Source organism: Lampetra fluviatilis, chromosome 20, assembly GCF_964198595.1.
Source record: "Lampetra fluviatilis chromosome 20, kcLamFluv1.1, whole genome shotgun sequence".
Lineage (NCBI taxonomy): Eukaryota > Metazoa > Chordata > Hyperoartia > Petromyzontiformes > Petromyzontidae > Lampetra > Lampetra fluviatilis.
Window position 1 is genome coordinate 2,264,120 of NC_136294.1, and position 24,730 is coordinate 2,288,849.

The 24,730-nt window shown below is 49.3% G+C and overlaps 1 protein-coding gene across 3 annotated transcripts; it reads left to right on the forward strand.

The window, feature by feature from the left end:
* The first annotated feature begins 395 nt into the window (after window positions 1-395).
* TSC1 (TSC complex subunit 1) lies at window positions 396-24,541 on the forward strand. 3 transcript variants are annotated; one of them, XM_078865347.1, is made up of 25 exons: window positions 396-521; window positions 4,953-5,152; window positions 5,818-5,921; window positions 6,066-6,218; window positions 7,697-7,841; window positions 8,587-8,741; window positions 9,384-9,457; window positions 10,230-10,387; window positions 10,945-11,063; window positions 11,681-11,828; window positions 12,172-12,272; window positions 12,929-13,004; window positions 13,367-13,438; window positions 14,123-14,245; window positions 15,102-15,360; window positions 16,072-16,365; window positions 16,761-16,804; window positions 17,841-18,007; window positions 18,989-19,171; window positions 19,703-19,813; window positions 20,383-20,505; window positions 21,484-21,671; window positions 22,039-22,170; window positions 22,459-22,592; window positions 23,312-24,541. In XM_078865347.1, exons 2-25 carry the CDS (start codon window positions 5,044-5,046, stop codon window positions 23,641-23,643), a joined length of 3,504 nt encoding a protein of 1,167 aa, XP_078721473.1. In that variant the 5' UTR covers window positions 396-521; window positions 4,953-5,043; the 3' UTR covers window positions 23,644-24,541. The 3 variants fall into 3 exon arrangements, with proteins under 3 accessions (XP_078721473.1, XP_078721474.1, XP_078721475.1); XM_078865348.1 differs by having other exon boundaries at window positions 23,315-24,541; XM_078865349.1 differs by having other exon boundaries at window positions 23,376-24,541.
* The last annotated feature ends 189 nt before the right edge of the window (window positions 24,542-24,730 follow it).

Below are 24,730 nucleotides of genomic sequence, written 5' to 3' on the forward strand. Positions count from 1 at the left end.
ATGTAGTGCGGCGTCACCGCGTGTTTCGTGTTTCCCCCCCCCCACCCTTTTCGCACAATGACTAACAAGTGCTATTATCGGCCTTAAAATAATTAGGGTTATTGCACTGCGCGGGAGTGCGGAGCAAATTGAGCAATGAGTGAATCCGAGCAGGCAACTATCGGGCCGCCTATGCATGCTTGGGGGCATAGGGGTCCTTGCGGGGGTCCTAACGGCGCTCGTGCGATCAGGCAGCGCCACGGACAACTAAGTCATGCGGGAGCCACTTCACGCACCACCTTTCGCGCGTGTCGCGCCGCGGCAGAAAACTAGTTTCTTGTTTTTCTGCAACTTTCTCTCAAAGTGCATCGCGTCTCGGTGCCTTTTCTCAACTTGGCTCAGCTTGGGACGTTACAGCACATGCGACGGAGCAAGTTTCCGCTGCTCGCGATGTCAAAATACGTCACTTTTGCCCCTCAGTGACCGGCGCAGGGATCCGTGCGGTGAGCTGCCTATGAAAATGGCCGCGTCCCGGAGTGCAGGTAACGCCACAGCGCGCCGCGGCTTCCTTTGCCTCGGTTCATCCTCCTGCTCTTTGCCCGACGTTCCGGGCCGCGGCGTCGGATAGCAGTCGGGTTCGAGGGTGCATCGAGTCGATTAGGACAGTCGGCGAGTGCGGTCGAGATGTCCGCGTTGAGGTAACGGCGGCGCGGTCTCTCTCGCCTGTGTGGCTTCTAGTCGAGTCGGCTGTGCAGAATTGGCCAGGCCGCAGGGAACGCGGCGAGAGAGCGGAGATTTTGTTTGATAGAAATGTTCTATTTTGTTTGATAGAAATGTTCTATTTTGTTAGAACGTCTCTTACTGGGGAAGGCTTCGTTCAGCAGTGGACCGAGCGTTGATTGTGATGGCAGCGGTGCAGCAGATGCGACCAGAGACACCACGGGGGGAGAGAACGATGCAGATTAACAGTATTTACAAGTCAAATGTGTTAATTCGGTATGTGTGTGCTTTGTTTGAAAGTCTTATTTTTTTTTACCGAGTCTACATTCGTAAGCGATGCACTTGTGCCCTGTTATGGGTGGCTTGGTTGGGAGATCGCTACATCGCAGCAGGCTCGTGAGAGATGACGTCGTCGTCTTCTTCAAACCAAGTTTAGATGACGTCGTCTTCTTGAGGGTTTCATCGAGCAGTGGATTGACCACGGCTCGCTGATGTTGGGAACGGCTGTGCCAGGAGAAGCGTCTAAGCCGCGGCGGACACGGGGGAGGAGGAAGAGGGGAGAGGGAACGATTTTTCTCAACGTCTTATTTGTAGTTTATTGTTAGCCGTAGTTAGTAAAGTGTGTTTTTTTTTTCTTTAAGTATTTGTTGATTTGCCAAATGTGTTTTGTGATGCATTTGTGCCTTGACGTGGATGGTTTGGTAGATCGTTAACATCGCATGTGAGAGCGAGCGGTGGCTTGAGGAGCCATCCGGCAGTGGATATATATTAGATGATGATGACGACTTGTGGTTTGTAGGCAAGGCTGTAACACCATACCAATTGTTTTGTATTTTAGTAAGGGTAGGTAGAGGTTTTGTGCCCCAAGGTGTTTTTTTGTTGCAGAATTTGCAATGCACGTGCAGCCCTTTTGTTTACTGCCGGATGAATGCCTATCCACGCCTTGTGTCACGCATGGGAGTTGTTTCATCATACTTCACGGTGGTGGTTAGTGCAGGTTGGTGAAGACTGAGCAGAGGAAGGACCCACTCGAGTAGCCCTCGTCACTGGTGTAAGCCGTGGCATGGAATCGAACTCGTGTAGATGGGTTTTTAGCGACATTGTTAACCACCGCTTCACGCCAAATTTATAGACGCTACAAATTGCAATTCGGACATTAAACATCATTCTGACCACGGTGAATGCACACACGGTTCCGTGTAAAAGGTTTCAGTTTAGTGTTTTAACATCTTAACACCTGTTTTGTTGCCAGAAAAAATGAGATCGGTCCATATTTAAATCCCAGAAATCTGATTGATTTACTTCACCGAATGCATTAAGGTCTGTGTTTTGGGTTCTAGCCAAGGTGTAAAATAAGTGAACATGCAAGGGTCTAATTTGCAGCCAAAATAATATGCTGTCACATTTTGGCCTATAAATTAGTAAGTTTAAAGCAACAGCATTTTTGAGCAGCATTCGTTCATGCAGGCAAGCAGTCGACTGCTTTTGGCTTTTGACACATCAGCAACAATTGTTTTATATATGCGTGCCGCTTGCTTGGTGTTAAGCATGAGCCTTTAACAAACGCGATTAATCTATTCAATCCGTGCGGTACAGAAACATTGAACAACATTTGTGCAGTCTTGTTGAGTTTTGCGAGTGGTGGCCAGAGTTGCTGTGCTGCCACTGGAGATCCGAGTTCCATTCTCTTCCGCGGCTAACATCACTTGAGTGATTATCTAAACCGGTCCTGGGTGCCCCCACACCCTTCGCAAACCCACATCGACCATCATGGTGAGGTATACCATGGGACCTTTTTTGCCAGTATCAGGGTATGAAAAAATAAGAATAGGTTTGACCCTTTCTGGCAATAAAACAGGTGTTAAACGCACGCACTTGTGGTGAGCATGCAAACAAAAAATGTGTAGCTGCTCACCCCGAACTATAAATGCCCTGAAAGTGAGACTAGGCCCTCAATAAGGCTGTCTCTGGTGTAGACCAATCAGTTTCAAAGACCATGCATATACTATCAGTGCATGTTTTTGTTTGCATGTTCACCACAAGTACGTGTGGGATGGTCAAACAACCCAACATGGCAGACACCGTATGGGGAGAGGGGTCCCTTGTCGAGTATTATCAGCATAAGTTGGTGGATTGTAGGTAATACGTAAAATAGACGTTTTCTTTGCCTCGCTGCCAAAAAATGTAATTACATTTCGTTGCATCCAGTGATGGTCCTTGCACACCGGTGCTTCATTTGTTTAAAAGTATTAATGTTGTTGCTTGTCAGCTTAACACGTAGGGTTTCGTGACCAATATCCATAATACAGGTTTTTGTTGGGGTTAAATCGCGTAAATTTAAATGTGCCGTTAAACCCACCACCATTTGACACAGCCAATTAGTAATGTTTGTCACGTAAACCAAACATGCCAACTAGTACAGCACACTGGTGTGTTGGAGAGAAAATCCACAACATTTACAATCTGAGTGCAGTTGCTTGTGCACCACCATACTATTCTCTTTTGAGAAGTCTGTTGTGGTGTTGGTGGGGGGAGGACTAGTTTTTTCAGTGGTGCCGGGGGTGGCTTTTGAGTTCCTTTAGTGGGGGCGATTCCACATTCTTTTGTGTCTTGTGATGTTCAAATCGACAGCGCTGACCGTCATTAACACCAAAAAAATTTGCGGTGGTATTTGCGTTGGTGCCCGTGAATGACAACTCCCCACATTGTCAGTAACTCTGCCTTACATGTTGAACGTATATCGTCGGATAACAGTCCACCAATGCTCTATCTTTGAAATGCACTTCCAAATGTAAGTCATTCTCTGCCCATTCTCAACTGTGAGGAAGGGTCAGTACCTGAAACATCTATACAAAAATTTGCGAGGCAATGTTAATGATGCACGTGGTATGCTTTTGATATTATTTTTAGAATACAATTTGGATCTATATAGCCTCTAAAATGTGACCGCATCTCATCTGTACAGAAATTGAGCACATTTATTTTTTAGAACGAGGCAGTCCGAGGAAGTCTATTTTATTGTGGTCGTACACCACTCCAACGAAGTCTTCATTGTTTTTATTGCTGTGTCCGTCATGTTCTGTTTATTTGCACTTGAATATCACGTTTTATTTTGAAGTATGCATTTGGGTTAATATGTGCGAGCGCGCGATTCTCACTTGCCGTTTTATTTTAAGGGCAAAGTCCGGCTTCTTGCAATTGGATGTAATTTTTGTTCAAAAACTCGGCCTGGTTTTTGAGCACTGATGTTATCACCCAGTTCAGCCTGGTATTTAAATGAGGAGCCCCGTGGACTTACTGTCTTCTCGTGCAGCTACGAATGACCGCGCCGACTTTACTGCTGCTCATTTGGCAGTCGCGCTTGGTAAATAACGCTTCTTTCCTCCAGTAAGACGGGTGTTTTTTAAGGTCACCCGTGTAGGAAAGGCAATACAATTAAATGTATATAGCGTCCGTTCACAATTGCATCACAAGACATATTTATGGTGGAACGGATGGCACGGGGTGCATACATACACTAATTTTCCATAGCCGTCGATAGCAAGGCAAGTGAAGTCAAGATTTTTTGGTGGCCAGTGCCATCGATGTCACCACTCGTTGTTGCTATGTTTTGTGAGCGGCTCTTACGGTCTCCATTGTATCGCACATAACCAGGAGTAACGCGTCATTTTGTTTATTTGGTTTGGGTTATTTTTTCCATGGGTAAAACCCATTGGGAAATAAATACTCATTTTCGATAGGGGACCTGGTTACACAATATAAACCTGGTTACAGCAACAACAAAAAACACGGACAAAAAAAGCAATCTTACAAACAACTGTACATGGTCAAGTTCCTAATGGCAAGGTCGTCCGAAAGGCAAGGTCGTAGAGCGCTTCTTGCCACTGCAACCCCCCCCCCCTGCTTACCCCAACCTCCTGCACCCTTGTACTTCTTGCAGTGGCCTATCCCGAGTGGAGCCAGTGCAGGGCCCTTACACCAATGGCTTTCTACTGGCTATTCCCCAAACCAGAATCTGGCTCGGTGCCAAGCAGGACCGGGGGCAGGATTTATTCATTTTTGTTGTGCGTTACATCGGTCGATACACTGCACACGTGCTGCCGACATCGCGCGTTTTATTGCGTGGCACGGCTCAGTTTCTGCAATGGGGAAAACAACCCAGGGTGCCGCCGTAGCCACATCATGCCAACGTGGCACGGCCCCGGTACAGCTTGGTTGTACGGTGGAAAAAGAGATATTGTTGTCACCGGCAGCGAGGAACGGGTGCCCTCGGAGGAGGTGATCGCGGCGTGGGAGGATTATTTGACCCGGGTGGGGCTGAAGCGCTGGACCCTGGACGGCATCATGACGACACAGCAGGTGAACGCCACCGAGCTGCTGAGCCTGCTCGAGTCCTCGGAGCTGCAGGTAGCGGAGGACGTGCGCAGCCTGCTCGTCGAAAACCTCAACGTCGGTGAGCGGTGCGCGTCGTGCTGCTGGCGTGCAGAGGTTTTTAACACGGAGGCCACTTTGATCCATAGTCGGGAGGTAGCGATTCACCGCCGCCTTCGATGATTAAAAAAAAAATCCTACATTTCATCCCGATTGTGCTATCCTTTCATGAGACAGAACCCATTCGGAGCCGTGCAACCGGTCGTTTAAAAGGCAGAACTTTCCCGCCCGCACCTCCGATTAGCTCGGTTGGCTATGTATGGTGCGAAAGAAACTACATAGGTACCTGCTCTCTCCCATCAAGGAAAAGTGTTTGTTGCACGAGTCAACTGTCTAGTTTCATTGGTTCGGGAATATATGCAATTTAAGTGCAGATCCAATTTTTTATGTGCTCATACTTCACTGCTGGTCAGTGCTGAGTAATTAAAGTGGAGAGCATAGGTTATTGGAGTGGTACATTTTCTTGTCCCGCCCCTGATGACAATGCAGCCCTGCAGCAGACTACATCGTGGTCACCCATCAAAGCGCTTTCCAGCTTCCGAGATTAAACGAGATTGGGGCGCATTCCGGGTTACTTGTTTTAGGGGCAGTGTAATAGAACCATCTTTGGGAAATGTGCTTACTTGCTATGCTGTTGCGCAGTGGAATGTGAGTGTGAAAGTGTTTGCCGTCGGATTTTTTTTGCAGAGCGTGGGCCGTGGCTGATGAACAGCCTGGTGGATTACTACATGAGCCACAATTCGGACCAGGCCCTGCAGATCCTCTGTTCTGTCCGCGAGCCGCATGACAAGGTTGGTTTGCAAAAAGCGATCTTCCCCCCACCCCCCTGAATCGAACCCAGGTTCCTCCTTGTTGCGAGGCACGAGTGTTACCCACTGCGCCGCCACCCGGCCGTCCAAAAGCCACATGCAGTGTTTGTCATCCCTGTGTTTTAGCATCTCCTGGACAAACTGAACGAGTGCATGGCCCGGGCAGCCACTCGGCTTCCCAGCCTCAACTTGCTAGGTCATGTCGTGCGGAGGCAGCCGTCCTGGATCCACAAGATCTACAGGGCTCCCGTGTTTGCGTCGCTGCTCAAGTGCCTGAAGGCAAGCACGTGCCTACAGAAGGAAATAATAAGGCCATCGGAACACTGGCATTGTGCTCCGATGGAGGGGATTGCAGTGTGTTGTACAGTGGCTGATCTATTGGTCTGTAACAACATAAGATGAGCAGACAATATACCTCCACAACATCTGTCTCTCCATGTAAAAATTAAAAGCACTTATTACAACATCCCATGAATCACAAAGCCCCTTCTGGGAGTGCATAATTGTAGCAGCAATAGTTCAACACAAACTGTAATGCTGTGTAGTTAAGCTAGATATATTGTTCTGTCTGTGAAAGTTCATTAATTTACTTGCTTCGATTTTTTGTGTTTTTAAGTAAGTGTATCTAAGTAGGAGTCGGTGGCGCAGTGGATAGAGCACTGCAATGCCAACCCGGCCTCCCGAGTTTGATTCCCGGTCATGGTTAACATCAGTGGCACGTTCTATATGAACTGGTCCTAGACTCCAACCCTTCACCAACCCACTGACCAGCATGGTGATGTACAGTCAAAACAACCCCTACGATCGATGTAGGATGCCGTGGGGAGTCCTGCATTCAGAGGTGGATTGACAAAGGGCTGAGAATTATTATTAAGCTGCACTGTAATGTCACGTGACAATCACCTCTATTAATAAGTTGCCACTATCGCCAAACAGTCTATGGCATGTGACATCAACGGCCCACAGCTATTATTGTTTCGTGTTTAGAGTTTAACATCAATGGGTATGTTGACATTCGCAGTCGCTGCATCTTCGAGCGAACACAGCGCCAAAACCTTTACGATTCATTGCATAGAATGGTTTGCCAAACTCTGAAAGCCAGAATCAATATCGGCATAGCCACGATAAACCACCTCTGAGACGTACATGTGAAGTATGTTCGTGTTTTTATCAGGCTACGCATCATGAATGCACCCAATCTCATCGGTGCGGCAAAATTCATCATTGTGCTGTACATGCTCAAACATCACTTTCCCACCCCCCCCCACCAGCCTGCACTGACCAGTCTGGTGAAGCATTGAGTGCCAGCGACAGTGAATATTTTGCCAAATGTTGAAAATTGCCTGCAAATTGCCCAATTGGAATTACATGTAAGCAACATCGTCCCCTTCCGCTAAACTACTGTGGACAATGTCCGCAAACCATGGCACCTTGGTGGTAGACTTGCTCTATAACAGTGTTCTTTACTAATTTTCAGAGGTGGGGGCCACTTTTGCCAATAACACATTTTTAACCATTGGGTTTTGAGAGCAGCACGAATGGGGTGTTTTTACATTTGTGTATTGTCGGGGACTGCACGTCAAAAGCTGTGCTAAAGGCCACCCAGGATCTGCCAGTTGCCCGCGTGCCATGCAGTGAAGAACACTGCTCTAGTAATTGCGCAAGTTCGAAACCTACCTGATTATTATTGTTAAGAGCAACCGAGCTGCGCAAGGCGGCCTCTCGTTTTACGCCGACCCACGACGTTTTCACCGCAGACGGATTCCAACGAGGTGGTGCTGACCACGGGGGTGCTGGTGCTCGCCACGCTGCTTCCCATGATCCCGCAGGCCGTCAAGCAGCACGTGCACGAGATCTTCGACATCTTCAGCCGCCTCGCCTCGTGGGGGCTCAAAAATGCCGGTGTGTGCCTGCCCCCTGTGCCCAGCTGGTACCACAAGGTTCCAGGCGGGGTCGTCTTGTTGTACGGCTGATGTAGATGCAGATCGACAACTACAATCTCACATTTTTGTGGTCGAGCCAGATTACCGCGTTGGGAACAACGGACTTGTATCGCTGTGAGGTCTCCTTCATATTTGTGGATCGAGCATTGCATCGTTATGTTATACGGTCTGTTTTGGACAACCTCGGTCGCACACTGGAGTTTTTAGTTTTCCATTTGTGCATCAGGTGTCAGGTGGTGCCAATTGACCAACCGACTATGCGTCCATTTTTTATATTGTATTGTATTGTATATATATGTTGAACTTGATGTAGCCAACCATGGTAACTGGAAGTGCTCGGGAAGGACAACAAACTAAAGCCAAAAAGCAATTATCAAGTAATGAGTTTTCAATCTTGATTTAAAAGTGGATGGCTCAAGTGGCTTCCTATAATCGGAAGGAAGAGCATTCCAGGCGGGAGCATTGTTTCAAGACAAGCGAACTGAACTGATTTCGACATTCGGTGCCTCATCAGCAGTCTTTTTTGCTTGAATCCATTTTGGGAAGCTGCTGCTCTTACAGGCAAGGACCCTGTCCTTATGATATGGGGGGGCGGGGGTGGGGTGGTGCTAATTTGACACAGATTTATATAATACATGACACGCGTGATACATGATTATGAGTTGCGTAATAAATCCTGCCTGTGTTGCTGCCACCACCACCAGGCCACGTCCCGGAGGTGTGCGTGGTGCACCTGCATGCTGGCGTGTACGCCCTGTTCCACCGCCTCTACGGCATGTACCCATGCAACTTCCTGTCGTACCTGCGTGCGCACTACAGCATGCGGGAGAACAGCACCCTCTTCACGGAGGTCATCCTGGTGAGTGCTCTACCAAGCACAAAGACAAAGATGCCCCGTATAGCCTTAACATACTGTTGGGGCAAGTGCTGTTAGCGAGCATCTATGAAGGCCGGCACGGGACACGAGGGGGTGGGTGGCCAGCACCACGCCCGGCCGCCTTTGTCTCCCCAATGGCGTTGTTTACACACTGCACCAGGTACTCATTTGAGGCTGAGTCGACCTAGGAGAGGCTCAGGACCGACTCGGGTAATCGTCTCACCGGTGTTGGCCATTAGCGGGAATTAAACCCTGGTGCTGGGTTCGTAGCGCAGTCCACTAACCGCTACACTACCGCTACCCTCGCACGCGCCCACACACGGCACCTGTCCAGCCTTTCATGGATGTCTCATGCGTTGTAATGTGCACTGTCTTCAATACCGGGCTAATTCAGGGGCGGGTTGGCTCCAGTGCAGACATGGTTTATAAACTCAAGTCAAAGTGATTTACTGCTGAAATGAGCGTCAAGGCAATGCGCCTCTCCCATTTACAGCCCCTGAAACAGTGGTGGAAATTCCACATTCCTATGACGGCTGGGGCAGGGGGCTTGGGTGGTGGGGGGGGATAATGGGGTTGAGTCAACCTCAATAAACCATGTTGTCATGTTCTGCACTGTTTTCTCAGCCCATGGTGGAACGCGTGCGGGTACATCCAGAACTTGTCACGGGGACCAAGGAGTACGAGATGGATACCAGCAAGTGAGTTTATCCCTGCCGTCATCGCACCTTCGTTCACAGTGCTGCTGTCCATTGGGAGTTGGTTTGTCGGGTACGCATACACGATCTTTTGAAACTCGCGATCATCAGAAACGCGTAGGCCAAGAAGAGCCGGAGGATTTCTCCAACTCTGGCTGTCCGCCTGCTGATGCTAGTTGTAATTGCTGGTGAAATGTCCTGCTCGAATTGTAAATGTTGTGGGTTTACTCTCCAACACACCGGTGTACTGTACTAGTAACGAATTGGCATGTTTTGTTTACGTGACCAACCTTACTAATTGGCTGTGTCGGGTGATGGCGGGTTTATGCCACATTTATATTTACGGGATCTAATCCAAAAACCTGTTATGGATGATATTGGTCACGTATGGCTCCTACGTATTTAAACTGACGAAGAGTCGTTGCGCCAAGCATTGGTCCACATTTCGCCGCATTGTAGAAAGCCTGCAAGGTTAGGCTGGTGTCCATCTATTGAAAGAAAGTTTAAAAAGTGGAATGCAAGTCTCCTGTTGAATGGAGACCTCAAGAACAAGGAAAAATGATGAAAATGGTGTTTGATGATTTAAATCGGACACACCTGCGATTTTTCCAAGTTCTAGAAGACTGTAAATTGTCTTAATTAATGACGATAATTTGAACTTGTGACACGCACGGTGATCACTCCTTCTCGAAGATAGAACGACGACTCGTCATTGTCACGATCATCACCAACGACAAAACCCTTGACGTGCATTTAAATCCGCTTTCTCTCCGAGGTGGAAGAAGTATGAGACTCAGGACGTGGTCATCGAGTGCGCCAAAGTGTCGCTCGATTCAAAGGAGGCGTCGAGTGAGGAGGGTTTCTGCCCCGTCCCTGATCAGCTGCCTCTGCACTGCCTGTCCCAGGCGACACCCGACGTCTCCTTCCAGTCGGGTACGGCGCTGTTTGCGGATTACTTGTGCAAAGGCAACGTCAAAGTAATTTATAGCCCCCATAGTCTATCCACTGCTGGGTAGGAAAGCCTTTCCCACTCCTACTGGTGGGCATTGTTTGACCATACTTCACCATGCTGGTTATTGGAATGATGGAGTGGCGTGGGGAGATGCCAAGGGCCGCCGCTAACGTTAGTCGTGGTCGGTAATCGAACTCGGGTTCATGGGGAAATGCGCCAACAACTATGCTGCCACTTCACCCACATTTCGTTATAAAAATCCAAAAGGCAAGATATTCTAATTGCACCCCCCAAAATTATTGCCCAGAGATTGATTTGTTTTCACTCGTAGAGCAGAGTAAGCCTTTATTTCAAATTAGTTTTAAGTCTTATGGTATACATTATCATGTAGGCCTTCCATCATTCGTAACTGATTGGCCTTCCGTAGAGTGTGACGGAAGCCGATAAGTAGCGGCCAAAGTGACTGGCGCAAGCATCGATTTCAATAAATGAATCGTCACAAGTCTGAGGGTCTTCATGTTACCTTCCTCCCTCACAGGAGCGTCTCTCTCTGGCTCCATTTCCACGACACCTACATCGTCGCGGATGTCTCATTCCTCCACGCCCATGAGGGTGCGCCGGCTCTCGATGGAAGAAGGCGATATCAAGGGCCACCAGGTGACCAATGAACATTCATGCAACATTAATTCAGTAGCTCCCCTCCATTAGCTGGTAGATTGACGGGTTAACCCATTGGCAGTGTGCTTTCTCTAGCCACGTCTCTGCCTTATCTCCGTCGCTTCAGCTGGACATGGTTCCCACTGGTCCGCTTTTTCACATCGTGTTGCCGTGCCTTGGGTGACCTCGATCCCGTTGGCCTGCGACTATGCCTTCGGTCATGATTGGCGTCGTGGTGCCAGCGACACGGCCACATGATGCACGTTTGACGATGCTTCACCGCGCTGGTTACTGCGGGTTGGTGAAGAAGGGGGGTGGGGGGGGGAAGGCGGGGGGGCCAAGAGTCTGGTTGAGATACCGTTCCCCGATGACCTCACAAAAGACATCGGTGTGAGGGCTGCCACATTTGACAGCACCATGATAATGGAGGGTGTTTTCACATGTTGTGTATTGTCAGGGGCTGCCCATCAGCAGCCGCACTAGCGGCCACCAGTGGCCCGCGGGCCTTGCAATGAAGGACGCTGCTCTATCGAGTTAAATTCCTCCTTTAGCTCCCTCCCAGTGACCTCCGATAGTGACACGAAACGCCGCCCCTGTTGTTTGTGTGGGGGGCACAGAAGGGGATCCTGCGCACCACGGCGGAGTGCAGCGAGGTGGGTTGGAGCCCCGCCAACGTGTGCGGGATGAGCACGCCGCCGTCGTCGCGCGGCATGTCACCCGTGCACAACCAGAGCGACGTCGCCCACGGCAGCTCGTCGCAGCACGGTACGGACTGCACGAGAGAGCGCGAGGGAAATTGCCTCTGCTTCTCAATTTCAATTACGAGCTGCGTCCGTGGTTTAATGTAGCATTGGCAGTCGCTGCAGATGTCACGTGACTCATGATATACAATGCGAACGCCTCAAATAATAAATTCTCACATGCATGACTGGACATGTGTATCTTGAGCATAAGAATTCATTTCAATCAACTTGTGAAATGCCCGTTAAACAAAAGTCCTTCAGGCTTGTCAGATAGGTGGAGAATGCACGCTCTAGCTCGGGATCTTCAAGATGAAAGCTGTTCATTTTTTTTTAGTTGTCTAATGCATTAACTTCTCTATTCCCAGCCATTTCGGGGACCCCCTTAGCGACCCCAACCACGTCCCCTGGACCGACCCCCTCGGACGAGTACGTTCACATCTCTCTTGACAGCACCGGCTCCTGCGCGGTGAGAGCACACTGCAGCAGGGGTCCCCTCACTTCCATGCAACGTGTTCCATCCACTACTGGATGAAGGCCCCTTCCAACCCGTTGCCATCTTTAGAATGTACATATGTGTTTTGAGTATTTGACTGCTATAGATTTCTACGTTAATAAGCCAATTCGCTCGGCTGTCATTTGTGGCCAGGGCGCATCTGAAACAGCTCTATAGCTCAGTGGGCTTAGCTAGTTAAATAAAAATAGTTTAGCTGTAATCTCTCGGTCTCGCATTGCAATGAGCTGTATAGCTTCTGCACACGAGCTGTTTTCATTAGTGCATCTGTACGTTGTGCACCATCCTTGGGTATGAATCATCCTTTAGCTGCCACTCTCTCTTCGGTTGTGAGATGCAGTTTCCAGGAATAATGTTAGAACAAAATGCAATTTTTTAAAATTATTTTAGTGATGGCCATGCTGAAGCCCGTTTTTCAATATTTCTGCAAATAATGTGCCACTGAAATAAAACAAATTGTGAAACAAATCACATGGCTCCCTTACCCACCTGTCCCACCAACCGTTGGGGTGCACAATAGTTCTCTGCAGCATCTCTTATGCTGCCTGTGTGTGTGCGATTATTGTCGCGTGTTGTTTTACACTAATGTTGATTCACTCTTGTTTGCTCAGGAGGCTCGACAAGAAAAGCCCAGGCCTGGCGTCAGTGACACAGGCAGTGCAGGCAAGGTTACTGCCCCCTCCATTGGTAAGCCTCCACTGTGAGTTTATTTGGATTTTGCATGTTCGCCACTGGTGGCATGGATTTTTCTCCGAGTCCTCCGGTTTATCCCTCCACATTTATAAACGTGCACTCAAGAGTATTTGTCTGCGATTAAATATCCACATGATAAGCCGCCACTTCGTTGAGCTATCATTTGTGGCCAGGTCACATCTGAAACAGAGCTAAATAGCTCAGTGGGCCTTACCTGGTAAAAGAAAAAAATATTTTCGTGAATTTTTCTAGAGTGTTTGCGGCAACAAACTTGTTTTTTACGGCACAGCTGCCTCTGAACTACATCTCGCATCCTCCACGCTGAGTCTGTTTCCCTTCTCGTGCCGGCCCTGCAGACAGATCTCTGAACAACTCTGCGGCTGAGCGCCACGCTGCCAAGAGCAGTGCTGTTGAAGTGGGAAAGCAAGGTATGCTGAACTTCTTTCTCGCCGTACATAACCAACCGTGCTAATCGGAGGTGACAGTGATATTTGGCTTTTGGGAATTGTGTCTTAAGTGTCATTTTGGAACTCTGTTATGTCTCGCAGTGGTTAGAATACTGCTGTTTAATCCCAACAGTCCAGGTGGGTTAATTACTGACCGTCTTATTCTTTCACATGGCATTTGAAAAGCAATGGACCAATGTCAAATGTCGTAGCATTATTATGATTGAGTCTCAAGCGGTGAGAATTCTGCATTAGAATGTTTAACACGTAGATTTTCGTGACCATTATCATCCATAGTTTTTTTAGGGTTAGATCGCGTAAATATAAATGTCGTTAAACCCATCACCACCCGACAGCCAATTATAGTAAGGTTTGACACGTAAACAAAACAGGCCAATTCGTTACGAGTTCAGCACACCGGTGTGTTGGAGAGAATCCACAACATTTACTATCCGAGTACGACGTTTCGCCAGTAATTACAAGTAGCATCATCAGGCGGACGGCCAGATTTGTGATCACAATCTGGCTATCCGCCAAAGCGTCAAAGCGCCGGATCACAGCCGTGTGTGTGCTGCCACGCCCGCCAATGGCATTTGTTTTCCGCCAGCACCTGCATCTAGCAGCCTGACCATGCGTGTCGCCGTGTTTGTGCCTGCGCGAGAGCAGCGGAGAGCGAAGGAGGAGGGGAGAGTGCCGTGGGCAGCCCTGGCAAGGTGTCCCTGAAAGAGCTGCAGTTGGTCATCGAGAACCTGGCCTCCTGCGCTCCTTCGGAGAAGGACGGCGAAGATGGTGGGTGCCCCGCTCCTATCCCCGCCCCCAGCGTATGCCTCCCCTAACCTCAGCATGCCTCCGCATGCCTCCGCATGCCTCCGCATGCCTTGCGGGTCGTCAATGTTATTTGACTGCACTGCACCACCCTGGTCAGTGCGGGTTTGTGAAGGCGGGAACCGTAGGCGTTGAAGCGTAGAAGTTGTTGAGCTTGGATTGGGTGACCGCCGTATGTGTGGCTGGTTGTTTTCGACTGTGGGGCTACATGGTGGGCAGCAGAGGGTAGTGCACACAAGATAAAATGTTGTACTGTGCTTCTTTGCTGTCACATCTGTGCTGCCATCACACTTTCATTAACCCAGACTGATCATTGCAAGTGAAGTATGGTCAATGAATGTCCATGAACTGCATGACGCGGGGAGGCCTCCTTCAGCAGTGGATGATGAAAAGCGCTCTACGTGTACACCTTGTGTAAATACTGCTGACGAATATTGTGGCTGAGTCAATCATATTACAAACTAGAATGCTGAGTCATTTAACTGGTATGTCGTTACTCCCTTATCTGTTACTCTATACCTTCCCTACAAACAGCAATTCATCATCACCAGTTTTTTATCCACTGCTGGATGAAGGCCTCCCCATGCCTGCGCCATCCCTCACATTCTAGTGCTGCTATCATCATTATTAGCGTGCTGAAGTAAAATTAAATAAAAACTCCTACGATCTGTGGGATTGACAAAGTCCTCTACGTGTGCATGCAACGCATATTGGTAGTGCCATATATTTTCCACGCCGTAGGATGTTTTCTTTGAGAACGCCTGGTTCGAGTGCCTCTCTTCACGGAATCGCACCGCTTTCCCCCCTCGCCGTGTGGCAGTGGCGGTGAACGACGAGGTGTCGGAGATCAACGAGATGTGTCCAGCGCCGGCCGACCACCGGGGCGGCTTCGACTCGCCCTTCTTCAGCGCCGATGCGGCGCCGCCCGGCACGCAAGCCGCGCCGGGCACGCAAGCCGCGCCGGGCACCCACGGCGGGGAGGCGGCCGTGACGCAGGCGGTGCACCAGACCGTGGCCGCCTCGTCCGCCAACAACAGCTCGAAGTCACAGGGCCTCTCGGAGACGTCTCGTAGCACGAGGTGAAGCCCGCTGAGCCGCGCTCGATGTTGCCTTGCTCTATTGGCTCTCGGTTATAGAAATCCGACGACGCTTGAGAGATGATGCACCTCCGATTAGCACAGTTGGCTACGTATGGTGCGAAATAAGTTCTACATACATTCATGTGCTTGTAGTACGTAGAGTCTCTCGTATCAGGATTTTGGATAATCTGGAGTTTGTAGGTGGGGGATTTGGATAGGTCGAAGGGGGAGTTGTCAAGTCAGAATGTGAGGCTGATGTGGATGATGGTTTCAGCAAGAGCCGATGGCAAAAAAGTGGTGAATGAAAGCTCGGGATGAAAGTTGACTCCAAGTTTATGCACGCTACGCCAGTGCAACGTCAGTTTATAGCGGGTGCTCGCTCAAACTGGAGGCTTTGTTAAGTTAGGATTTTTCTCATTGAGGAGCACTTCAAGATATTAGCTGAAGAAAGCTGTAGCGAATCGAAGGTGGGACTGCATAATGACGCCATGTGAGAGCAGACAGTGATTTTGGACTCTAGCCTTTTTCAAATTGCGTAGGTGGGAGGTAAATCGTTGCTTATCGGTATATTTTTTTTTATTATCTAAGTTTGCGTGAAATTTTATTACGCATTAAAAAAATGCACAGGCAGTCGGAACGCTTGAATACCATTTCCTAAATCTTGGTAAGCAACAGCTGAAAGGTGAATTTGTAATATTTCCTTTTTTCCAGTAACAAGACACAGGACAGGTCAACCACCTCCTCCTCTTTTGCGCTCACCCCAGCCTCGGCCTGTGGCCGAGCGGCGGCCGTGTCGGCAACATGCTACCCGTACGAGCACCTGTTCGCGCTCGCCTTCCCGCGGGCGGCGGTGGGTGCGTTTGTCGACCGCAAGTCGGCCGAGTTGCGCGGCTTGGACGGCTCCCACCACAGCGGCTCCCCCTGCGGAGTGGCGCCGTCGCCACTCGACGTCATCGATGTGCTCATGCAGAGGGGTGGCGACGTTCACGCCAAGGAGCTCAGCCGGTGAGGGCTCCGGCGCTGGCCCCGAGCGCCGCTAAATGCCAGGCATGGTCGCGAGCACGCCCTGTGGTCCTAGAGCTCGGAAGGCAGTGGTCGGTGGTGGATCGCGTGCAGATTTGTGAAACTCCCAAACTCATTACTAGGCTGCGAGGTGGCGAAGAGATATCGATAATAGGAAATGTGTATTGTGAACTTGTCTGGGTTGATCTTTTAAATGTTAACCACTTGCATTGTTGTCGTTTTCTTTAGGTACTCCAGTTCACTCCCTTATGTTGCACAAAACACTGCTGTACATTGAATTAGCCACACATTGTAATGGATAAATGACGTTTTTACACTCCGGATATTTTCTTTTTTCTAATTTTTTTTATTTCGTGTTGTTACTGGCTCCTGTGTAGGCTGTCTCTCCCCAGCCAAGCGGCAGACTGGACACACTTTGGAGGTGCGGCGTGATGAATATATTTCAATGAAAAGCTACATGTTAGCAAATGCATCGTGGCGCCAACAAAAAAATGGCCAAGTACATAATACGTGTAACGCCTTTTTGAATATTAATCACCCGAGTTTAGACTCGCATAAGAGTTGTGTAGGCGGTGGTGGAAACGAAAGACAACCCAAACTGACGATTAGTTCTCGTCGATGCATACCTTCGCCATGTACTCTGCTGGGCTGTCCAAGACTAGTTTGAAGCTAAGTGAGGACGAGAAAAGAGTTAAAAAGTTTCTTCGTGGCATACCAAGCGGTGCTTCAGTGACATCGCCAACTAACATGGTGGGGTTAAAATACACGGCAGCCTTCTTGTTTTGTACGGCATCTTCAAATCGGTGGATTAATTTAGTTCTGTCAATTTGAGCTTGGAAATTCACTCGGGCATTTGGGATCGCCAGACGGATTCCATTTGTACCTTTTTGCAAAAGAAAGTGGCGGGCGATGATTGGTCGATGCAAGCGGTGGATTTCACTTTACCGCACGACTGCTTACATTTTCCCAACTTCTGGAGGAGGAAGCCACGCACACTCTGACATGGTCGTTTATTTGTTGCATCTTCAATAAATAATGTATGGGGGTAATGTCACCGAAGTGCTACGGCGAGAATGGAATATTTAAGAGGACGTCCGCTGGGAAGATGGAGCAATGAAATCTGCTCGTTTCTCGGTGCCAGATGGTTTTTTACATTTCAGGATCATTAGGAGGTTTGGAAAAGACCATCTAGCTGTGGATTTATCATAGCTGATGGTGATGACTATGGTAGCACACCGGAAAGCCATTGAGAGTAGCTCTTCTCATTCAGCAAGCTTCGAACTTGTGTTGGACAGCCTGAAGACACGCTGCCTAGGTGTCTGCTGCAAGATAATATTTGTATTTTTTCTTTTGAGGGTGCATTTCCTGACACGAACAACAACAAAAAAATGGCAAAGTATGGCACGCAAAAAAAACAAAAGACTAACTTGAGACCGTTGCCGATGTGACTCGCGCAGGCTCCGTTCCCCCAGAGGAGATGCACCTTCTGCACAGCCGCCTGCACCTGCTGCATGCGCAGCTGCTCTACGAGCGGCACAAGCGTGAGCAGCACGCCCTGCGCAACCGTCGCCTGCTTCGCAAGGTCATCACCGCCACCGCGCTGCAGGAGCAGAACGCCGCCATGGTGAGAGTGGCGGCGCGTGAAGACGCACAGGAAGAAGTCTTCTTTATTTTTTTTCTTCCCGATTTTCCAACGAAAGTTGAAAGTGATTATACATACATGAACTCATATTCTTGGTTCTTTCGGTAAAGTCACATAGAAGGGAAATAATAAAATAATAAAAATTCAACAATCAAATTTTCACGACGTCTCAATTGCAACACAAGCAATCAATCATCAGGTGTGAAAACCACATGAACTCATTTCTTTACAACCGATTTTTGGATTTCAGTTTGTTATGCTTCCCCGCACCTCCGATTAGCACGGTTGGCTACGTACGGTGCGAAAGAAATTCAACACACATACACGATGCATTAGCTTTTTCTGTCCCATCCATGAGAGGCGTCTTCACAATACTTCTGTTCACGATACCTCTCGTGAAGAGGATTAATTTTGCACACGATGTTAGCGTAAAGTTGTATTGCTATTCAGGTCTTACCTTGAACAAAACTTGCTCAATTCGTGGAACGGTTCCCTAAAAACTTGGAAAAAAAACAGTGCTACAAGGACCGCTATCCGAGCTCTGCTCTCTTGTGGTGGCCGACACGTACAGTACTGCTTCCTGCGCGTACCTGGCTGAAGCGCTAAAATTATCGTCGTCACTTACTAAATGTTTAATAGCGTTACAAAACCATGCATCTGCGTGTTTTTTTTGTTTATTGTCTCTGTCGCCTCTGCTTTACCAATGCCGTCTCGCCACTTGGCCGCCGTTGCGTTGCGCTCAGAATCGGACTTTATTTAGACAGCTCATCGGATTCCTCCTCCTGCGATGAAGCTCAGCTCTTTTTGTCACACATGTCCAGTAGAGGCAGGGTCAGCAAGGTACAACAAGAACTGCAGGAATGCGAATTATAGAAAAGGTCAGCAAGTCACTAAAAACAAATATGCATAAGTACATAAATTCCTTCTCTCCCCGCCCCTTCCGTGTGGCACCGCATCCTGCAGAGGGACCAGCTGCGCCTGCAGGACGAGGAGATCTTGGTGCTGCGTCGCAGCCTGACAGAAGAGCAGCAGCGGAGCCAGCAGCAACGCATGGAGAAGGAGCAGAACATGGGTTTCTATCAGGTGCAGCTGCGCTCCCTGCAGTCCGACCGTGACAGTCTGTCTGCCAGCAACCGTGAACTGCAGGTAGGCGATGGTCGATTGATTGCATGCACTTTTCTGTCCAGAGTTTCTCGTCGTTTTTAGAGTCGCTTGCTCACCGACGGTCAGTTGCCTCATTATCACTCTCCTATTGCTTCTACCGTGGTTACTGTGCCCCTTAAGCTTCACTCATTGATTCATCCTTCTGAAGTGCGGTGAGTTTATGGGCTTATCCCAGTCCGCAGTTACTGCACAAAACCAATACTTAATTTGGCTAAATTGCAGGTCCTGAGATTATTTTTTTTGACTGATTCTGGTGGGAAATTGCTACCCCTACTGTCTAGACCAGTGCTTGGCTTAACACACAGGCTTTCGTGACCAATATTTTTCCATAATTGGCTTTGTCGGGTAGTGGACGGTTTAACGACATATTTATGAAACCAGAGCTTGTTTGACGGGATCCCATATCCGAGAGGCAGCTCTGTGATATCTACTTATGTTGGCCGTTCTCTTAAGTGTTTCCTGATCCGATGGGAGAAACTAAAAAGAATGTCGTGTTTGGTGCGTGTTTGGCAGTGCAAGTTGGACGAGACTTACAGGGATGTGGTTCGACTCAAAGTGGAACTGCAAAAAGCCAACTGCAAGGTGTACGACACGTTCCACGAGCTCCAGCGTCTGCAGGAGAAGGTGGGTGTGGACAGCAGCAGGTTCTGTTTCATATCGTGTCGGGCACATTTTGCGTCTTATCAGACGTGTCCGGACTGTATTGGGGCACGGTGGTTGAGCGCATGGCTCGCAGTCAAAAGGTCGCAAGATGATTAAGCGAGGTACCACTGTGGGCAGTCGGCAGTGGTTGTCCTATGGATTAACTTGAACCTCCGTCATAAGAACGTGGCATTTTCACCAAGAAGTAGATTAATTGGCGCATAACTTTTTGGGATGAAAGCCACCGACATTTTTTTCAAACAGCCCTCTACTTACCTGCAATGAGTCCTAGGCTGTCTGATGAGAGTAAAGCAGCTTCGTTAACAAGCAGGAATAATCGATCGAGCACACCGTCGTACATTGTGCATTGACGTATCAAAACCCGTTGTCGTGGCTTTGAGTGCCGTAATGACACTCCAATTTTTTTTTTTTAAGTCTCATGCTTTAACAAGGAGCCGTCTGTTTTGAGCCCGGCATCTTCCTCCTCTATGTGACCGCACGTCCTGCCCTGCGTGCTTGCGTGCGTGACCGTGCGGGTGTTGCTCTCGCAGCTGCAGTCTAGCGAGACTCTGAGCCAGCAAGCGGACATGCTCAACCGGCAGCTGCTTGTGCTCGGCGAGCTCAACGAACTGTACCGCGAGGAGCTGCACAACATCAACCACTACGCAGACAAGGTGAGCGCGCACTCTGTACGTAATAATCGTCGTAATCAATGAGGTCGCGGTAAAGGCGAGCCTAACAATTGCTTGCTCGGGACGTTGCTTGGCGGAAGGGTCTCAACTAACGGGAGGCTCTAGAGGGGCCCCTCCAGAATCTGCGTTGGAAAACGTCACAGAATCCATTCCTGTCCTTAATTTGGTGGTTTTATTTCTTTCAAGTTGCCTTTCCAGCTTGTCCTGAATAATTACAGCTGTTACTCGAGTCCAGCTTGGGGATGTTTAGCATGTAAATTGAACAAACATGTTTACAAGCGCATGTTGTTTAATTTAAGAATCGGAATCTTTATTTAGACTGCAGGGGGAATCCGATGGGCTATGAAGATATTTTTCAGACGTCCAGTATGGGCGGGTCGGCAAGTTGCAACAACAAACAATACAAACACACAATGTGAGTGCAAAATAGATTTTAAAAAGTAAGCAAATGACTAAATAGAAATAGTGTGATTTAATTAATTGTATTAGTCCGATTTATCAAGCTTGGGCAATGTAGCAAAAACAACAAAATAGTCCCACACCACACAAAAATTACACAGTCCCTGAATAAAATGGTACATGGACATTGAACTATCCATACACAGGTTGGTTTTCTACTACCAAAGACAAAGATCCCCCATCAAGCCTGAACAGACTGTTGGGGAAAGTGCTGTTAGGGAGCACCTATAAAGGCCGGCACGGCACACGAGGAGGAGGGTGGCCAGTACCACGCTTGGCCAACTTTGTTGCCCCAGCGGAGATGTTTACACACAGCACGAGGTACTCATTTGAGGCTGAGTCGACATAGGGGAGGCCCAGGATGGGTTCAGATGATCGTTACCGGTGTTGACCGTGAGCGGGAATCTACCCCGGGTCGCCGGGTTCGTAACGCAGCGCACTAACCGCTACACTACCACTCCCTACCACCACCACCACCCTCCTGCCGTCGGCGTTGCTCAGGAGGGGGAGATGTGCTTGCTGTCGCACCGCCGCGAGCTGGAGAAGGCGCGCCAGTGCATGCGGCAGCAGGCGCAGCGTGTGGACGCGGCGAGTCGGCGCATCAATGACCTGGAGAACAGCATCATGGCTAAGGACATCCTCCTCCTGGAGCAGAAACGCTTCCTCGAGAACGTCAAAAACCAGGGCAGGTGAGGTGGTGACCCGGGTGGCTCGGAAGTGGGGGCATTGAGCTGGTGCGACTGAACCTGGGTTCAAATCCCGGACGGTTGCATGTAAAAAATACTTGGTTATGAAGTGGCTTGATGGTCTCGACCACAATAACCATACACAAACATGTAAATATCATCATCTGCCATGATCAATCCACTGCTGGAGGAATGCTTCAGCCAAGCTTCCACCATCTCTCATTATGCCGCAATCCATTCGGCACCGATGAATTACAGTAGTTGCAAACGTAATTACATTTCATATTTAAATACAACTCACATTGAGACACTGCCCGTCTCTGCGAGCGTGGAGGGTTCCTCAGCACGCGGTGCTGCTTTCTTCTCGCAGGAGCCAGCAGCAGGCGATGGAGAGCAAGTACAAGGCGCAGAAGAGGATCAACCAGGCGCTGGAGAGCCACATGCTGGAGCTCTACAGCTGCCTGGAGGTGCTGGAATCGCCCGCTGGTTTCAAAGACCGCCCGTGAGTCTCGCGTACATGCATACGCATGAACACCTGAGCACAGCTCCAAAGGCCCCAAAACATGAAGCTGACGGCAACAAAACAAGCAATAATTGAGTTGTGGTATACCGTAGCGAACTGAAGCTGCTATGGCTATTATAACAGGGCTCTAACGGAACTTCTCTGGGTCATTGTGTTTTGTTTTCTCGTGATGTCTGTCTTGTATTATTATTTTTTGCTCCCCGTGCATTTTGTTTGCGATGGCGTGTATGCTTCGTCGTCATCGTAAAGCCTCGGTTTGCTGTGCAGGAAGGAGAGGGCGCTCGCAGGCAACGCGGCAGACGCCGACTCGGCGACCCCGCTGCCCGACGCCGCTGGACCCGAACGACCGGCCAGCCTGCTGCCCGGCGCACCCATCGACGCCCGTGTGCCCCTCGTTAGCGGTATGACGACAACAACGAACAACAACACCCGCCATTCGCCACTAAGTGGCGGTGACGTCACTAAGCGGCGCCTGGGCCAGGCCAGGTACACTTAGAGGCCACGTGAAGTGTCGGATGGCTCGCTGACAGGAGTTTACGGGACGGACCCAGGTGCCATGCGTTGACTGGACCATGGCGCACCGACACCAGCGACAGCTTGTAGCGGACGTGGCTATGTTGCTCAGATACCTCTTGTTCCATTGTGCAACCAAACCACGCCGAGGCCGTGCCAAGTCTGGAGGCTCCAGGTGGTTTTTTTTCAGCTTCAGAAGGCGAGCGTGCTGCTGACGTCACATGCAATGAACAAGTCAAGATACATGTAGATGATGTGGTTACACTGTAGCCTTGCAGCGCACCAACTGACAATGTGCCATTATCCCTGCCCCAGGTCCTACTTGGCCCCAAAACAAGATTCTCATATCTTGTGAAGCCATTGTATGTAGCCATTATAAAAACACTCTGGATGTGCCAATAGAAGAGGGAGTACTGAACTGGCACATCTTTGGTTCGAATATTGGTTTCGTGCCAAATGTTATGAAACGGTGTTCTAGGGTGTAACGAATTGATGTTCTCAGCCCAGTTACCAAAGACTGCACAAATATATACCAAGACGAATCCACACATGCGCATGAATTTATTTGTTTAATATTTGCGTGCGTGTGGCTGCTCCACTACTCCAGCAGATCCGCCGTCCGCTGGCCTGATGGGGGTAGCCGCGAGCAACCCATACCCTGCGTCCCGCAGCTTCCTGGGACAACACACGCGGGAGCTGCTACGCAGTCGAGGAGGCGGCGGCGGCGGCGATGACAACCGGGAGGACGACGCGAGCGCGGACGCTTCGTCGGCGGCCGGCGCGCCTCGTGAGCCGCCCAGTTCCATGGCGGCGCCAGCGTCCGCATCGCACGCTCGCGGGACCACCAGGAACCTTGGTGGGGGTGGGCAGCACCAGCAGCACGCCCTGAATGTCAGGATTCTTCAGCAGCGGGGAATCATGGACTACGACGAGAAATAGCGAGCGGCGCCCCATCAGACATTCCCTGACTTGTCCCCCTCGTGGCAAATTGATGGAATACTTCGGTGGGTTTTTTTTACTGGTGCGTGCTGCTCGTTAGAAAGCGGCATTTTGGAATACTGGTACGAACAAAAAAGGTGCTCTGCGCACTCTGTAACTGATGACGAAACAACAACAAAAAACTTGGTAAAATATGCTTTGTATTTTGGAATAATATCCCAATCTTGTCCCTTCTTTGAGGGCAAATGAAGGTGGTGCCCCCCCTCCCCCCTCGATTTTGTTGAAGTTGCCAACCGAGCTTCTCATTTTAACCCGGCTTGTGCATTTAAAGAGAGGCATTCTGACTAAATGTAGCTCCCGAGGTACTGCCACCACAGCTCGGAAACCGTGCAGGATCTCGCAGTGCGCTCACGCGCGCACTCGCATCGTCCTGACTTCGACGTAGCCTTTACGGTAGTCGCGCCCAACTTTGCATGCACTCGCCGATTCGTGTGTAACCTGGTGTAGAAATAATTGCCAAAAAACCCAAGAAAAAGCAAAAAAAATACAAAACTGAAAAAAGTAAAAAAAATGATGCTGCTGATATAAGGAGGAAAGTGCCAAAATTGTGTTGGAAAGGTTACGTTACACGTGAAGGTGTAATGACCTGGTGCATTGTTCTGTTTGTGTGTGATTTTCAGTTTTTTTGTCATGATGTTTTTTGTTTAATAACATGACTGAACTCTGTCTGGAGATATTTATTGCACATGTGAATTACGATAGCCCTGGAGGTTAATGGAACAGACTGCAGTTTGTCGTTGACCTTGTGTTCTCAACACTAAGGCTCGCCTTGGGTGCGCATTGTGTAACAAGAGATGCAGCTTTCTACAAATGTTGGTCACTTTTCTCCTTATGATGATGGGGGGGGGTGCGGGGGGTTTGTTCACTTTGGGCTGGTGGTATTTAAGATGTGCGCTTAATGGGTTTTTTCATTTTTGCGGGGGAGGTGGGGGGGTTATCTCTAAAGCGCTCGCCGTTTTTTTTGCAGTGTCGTTAATATTTTGCTGTTCTGCCGTAACGCGGGAGTGGTTGCCGAAGCAGCCGTTTG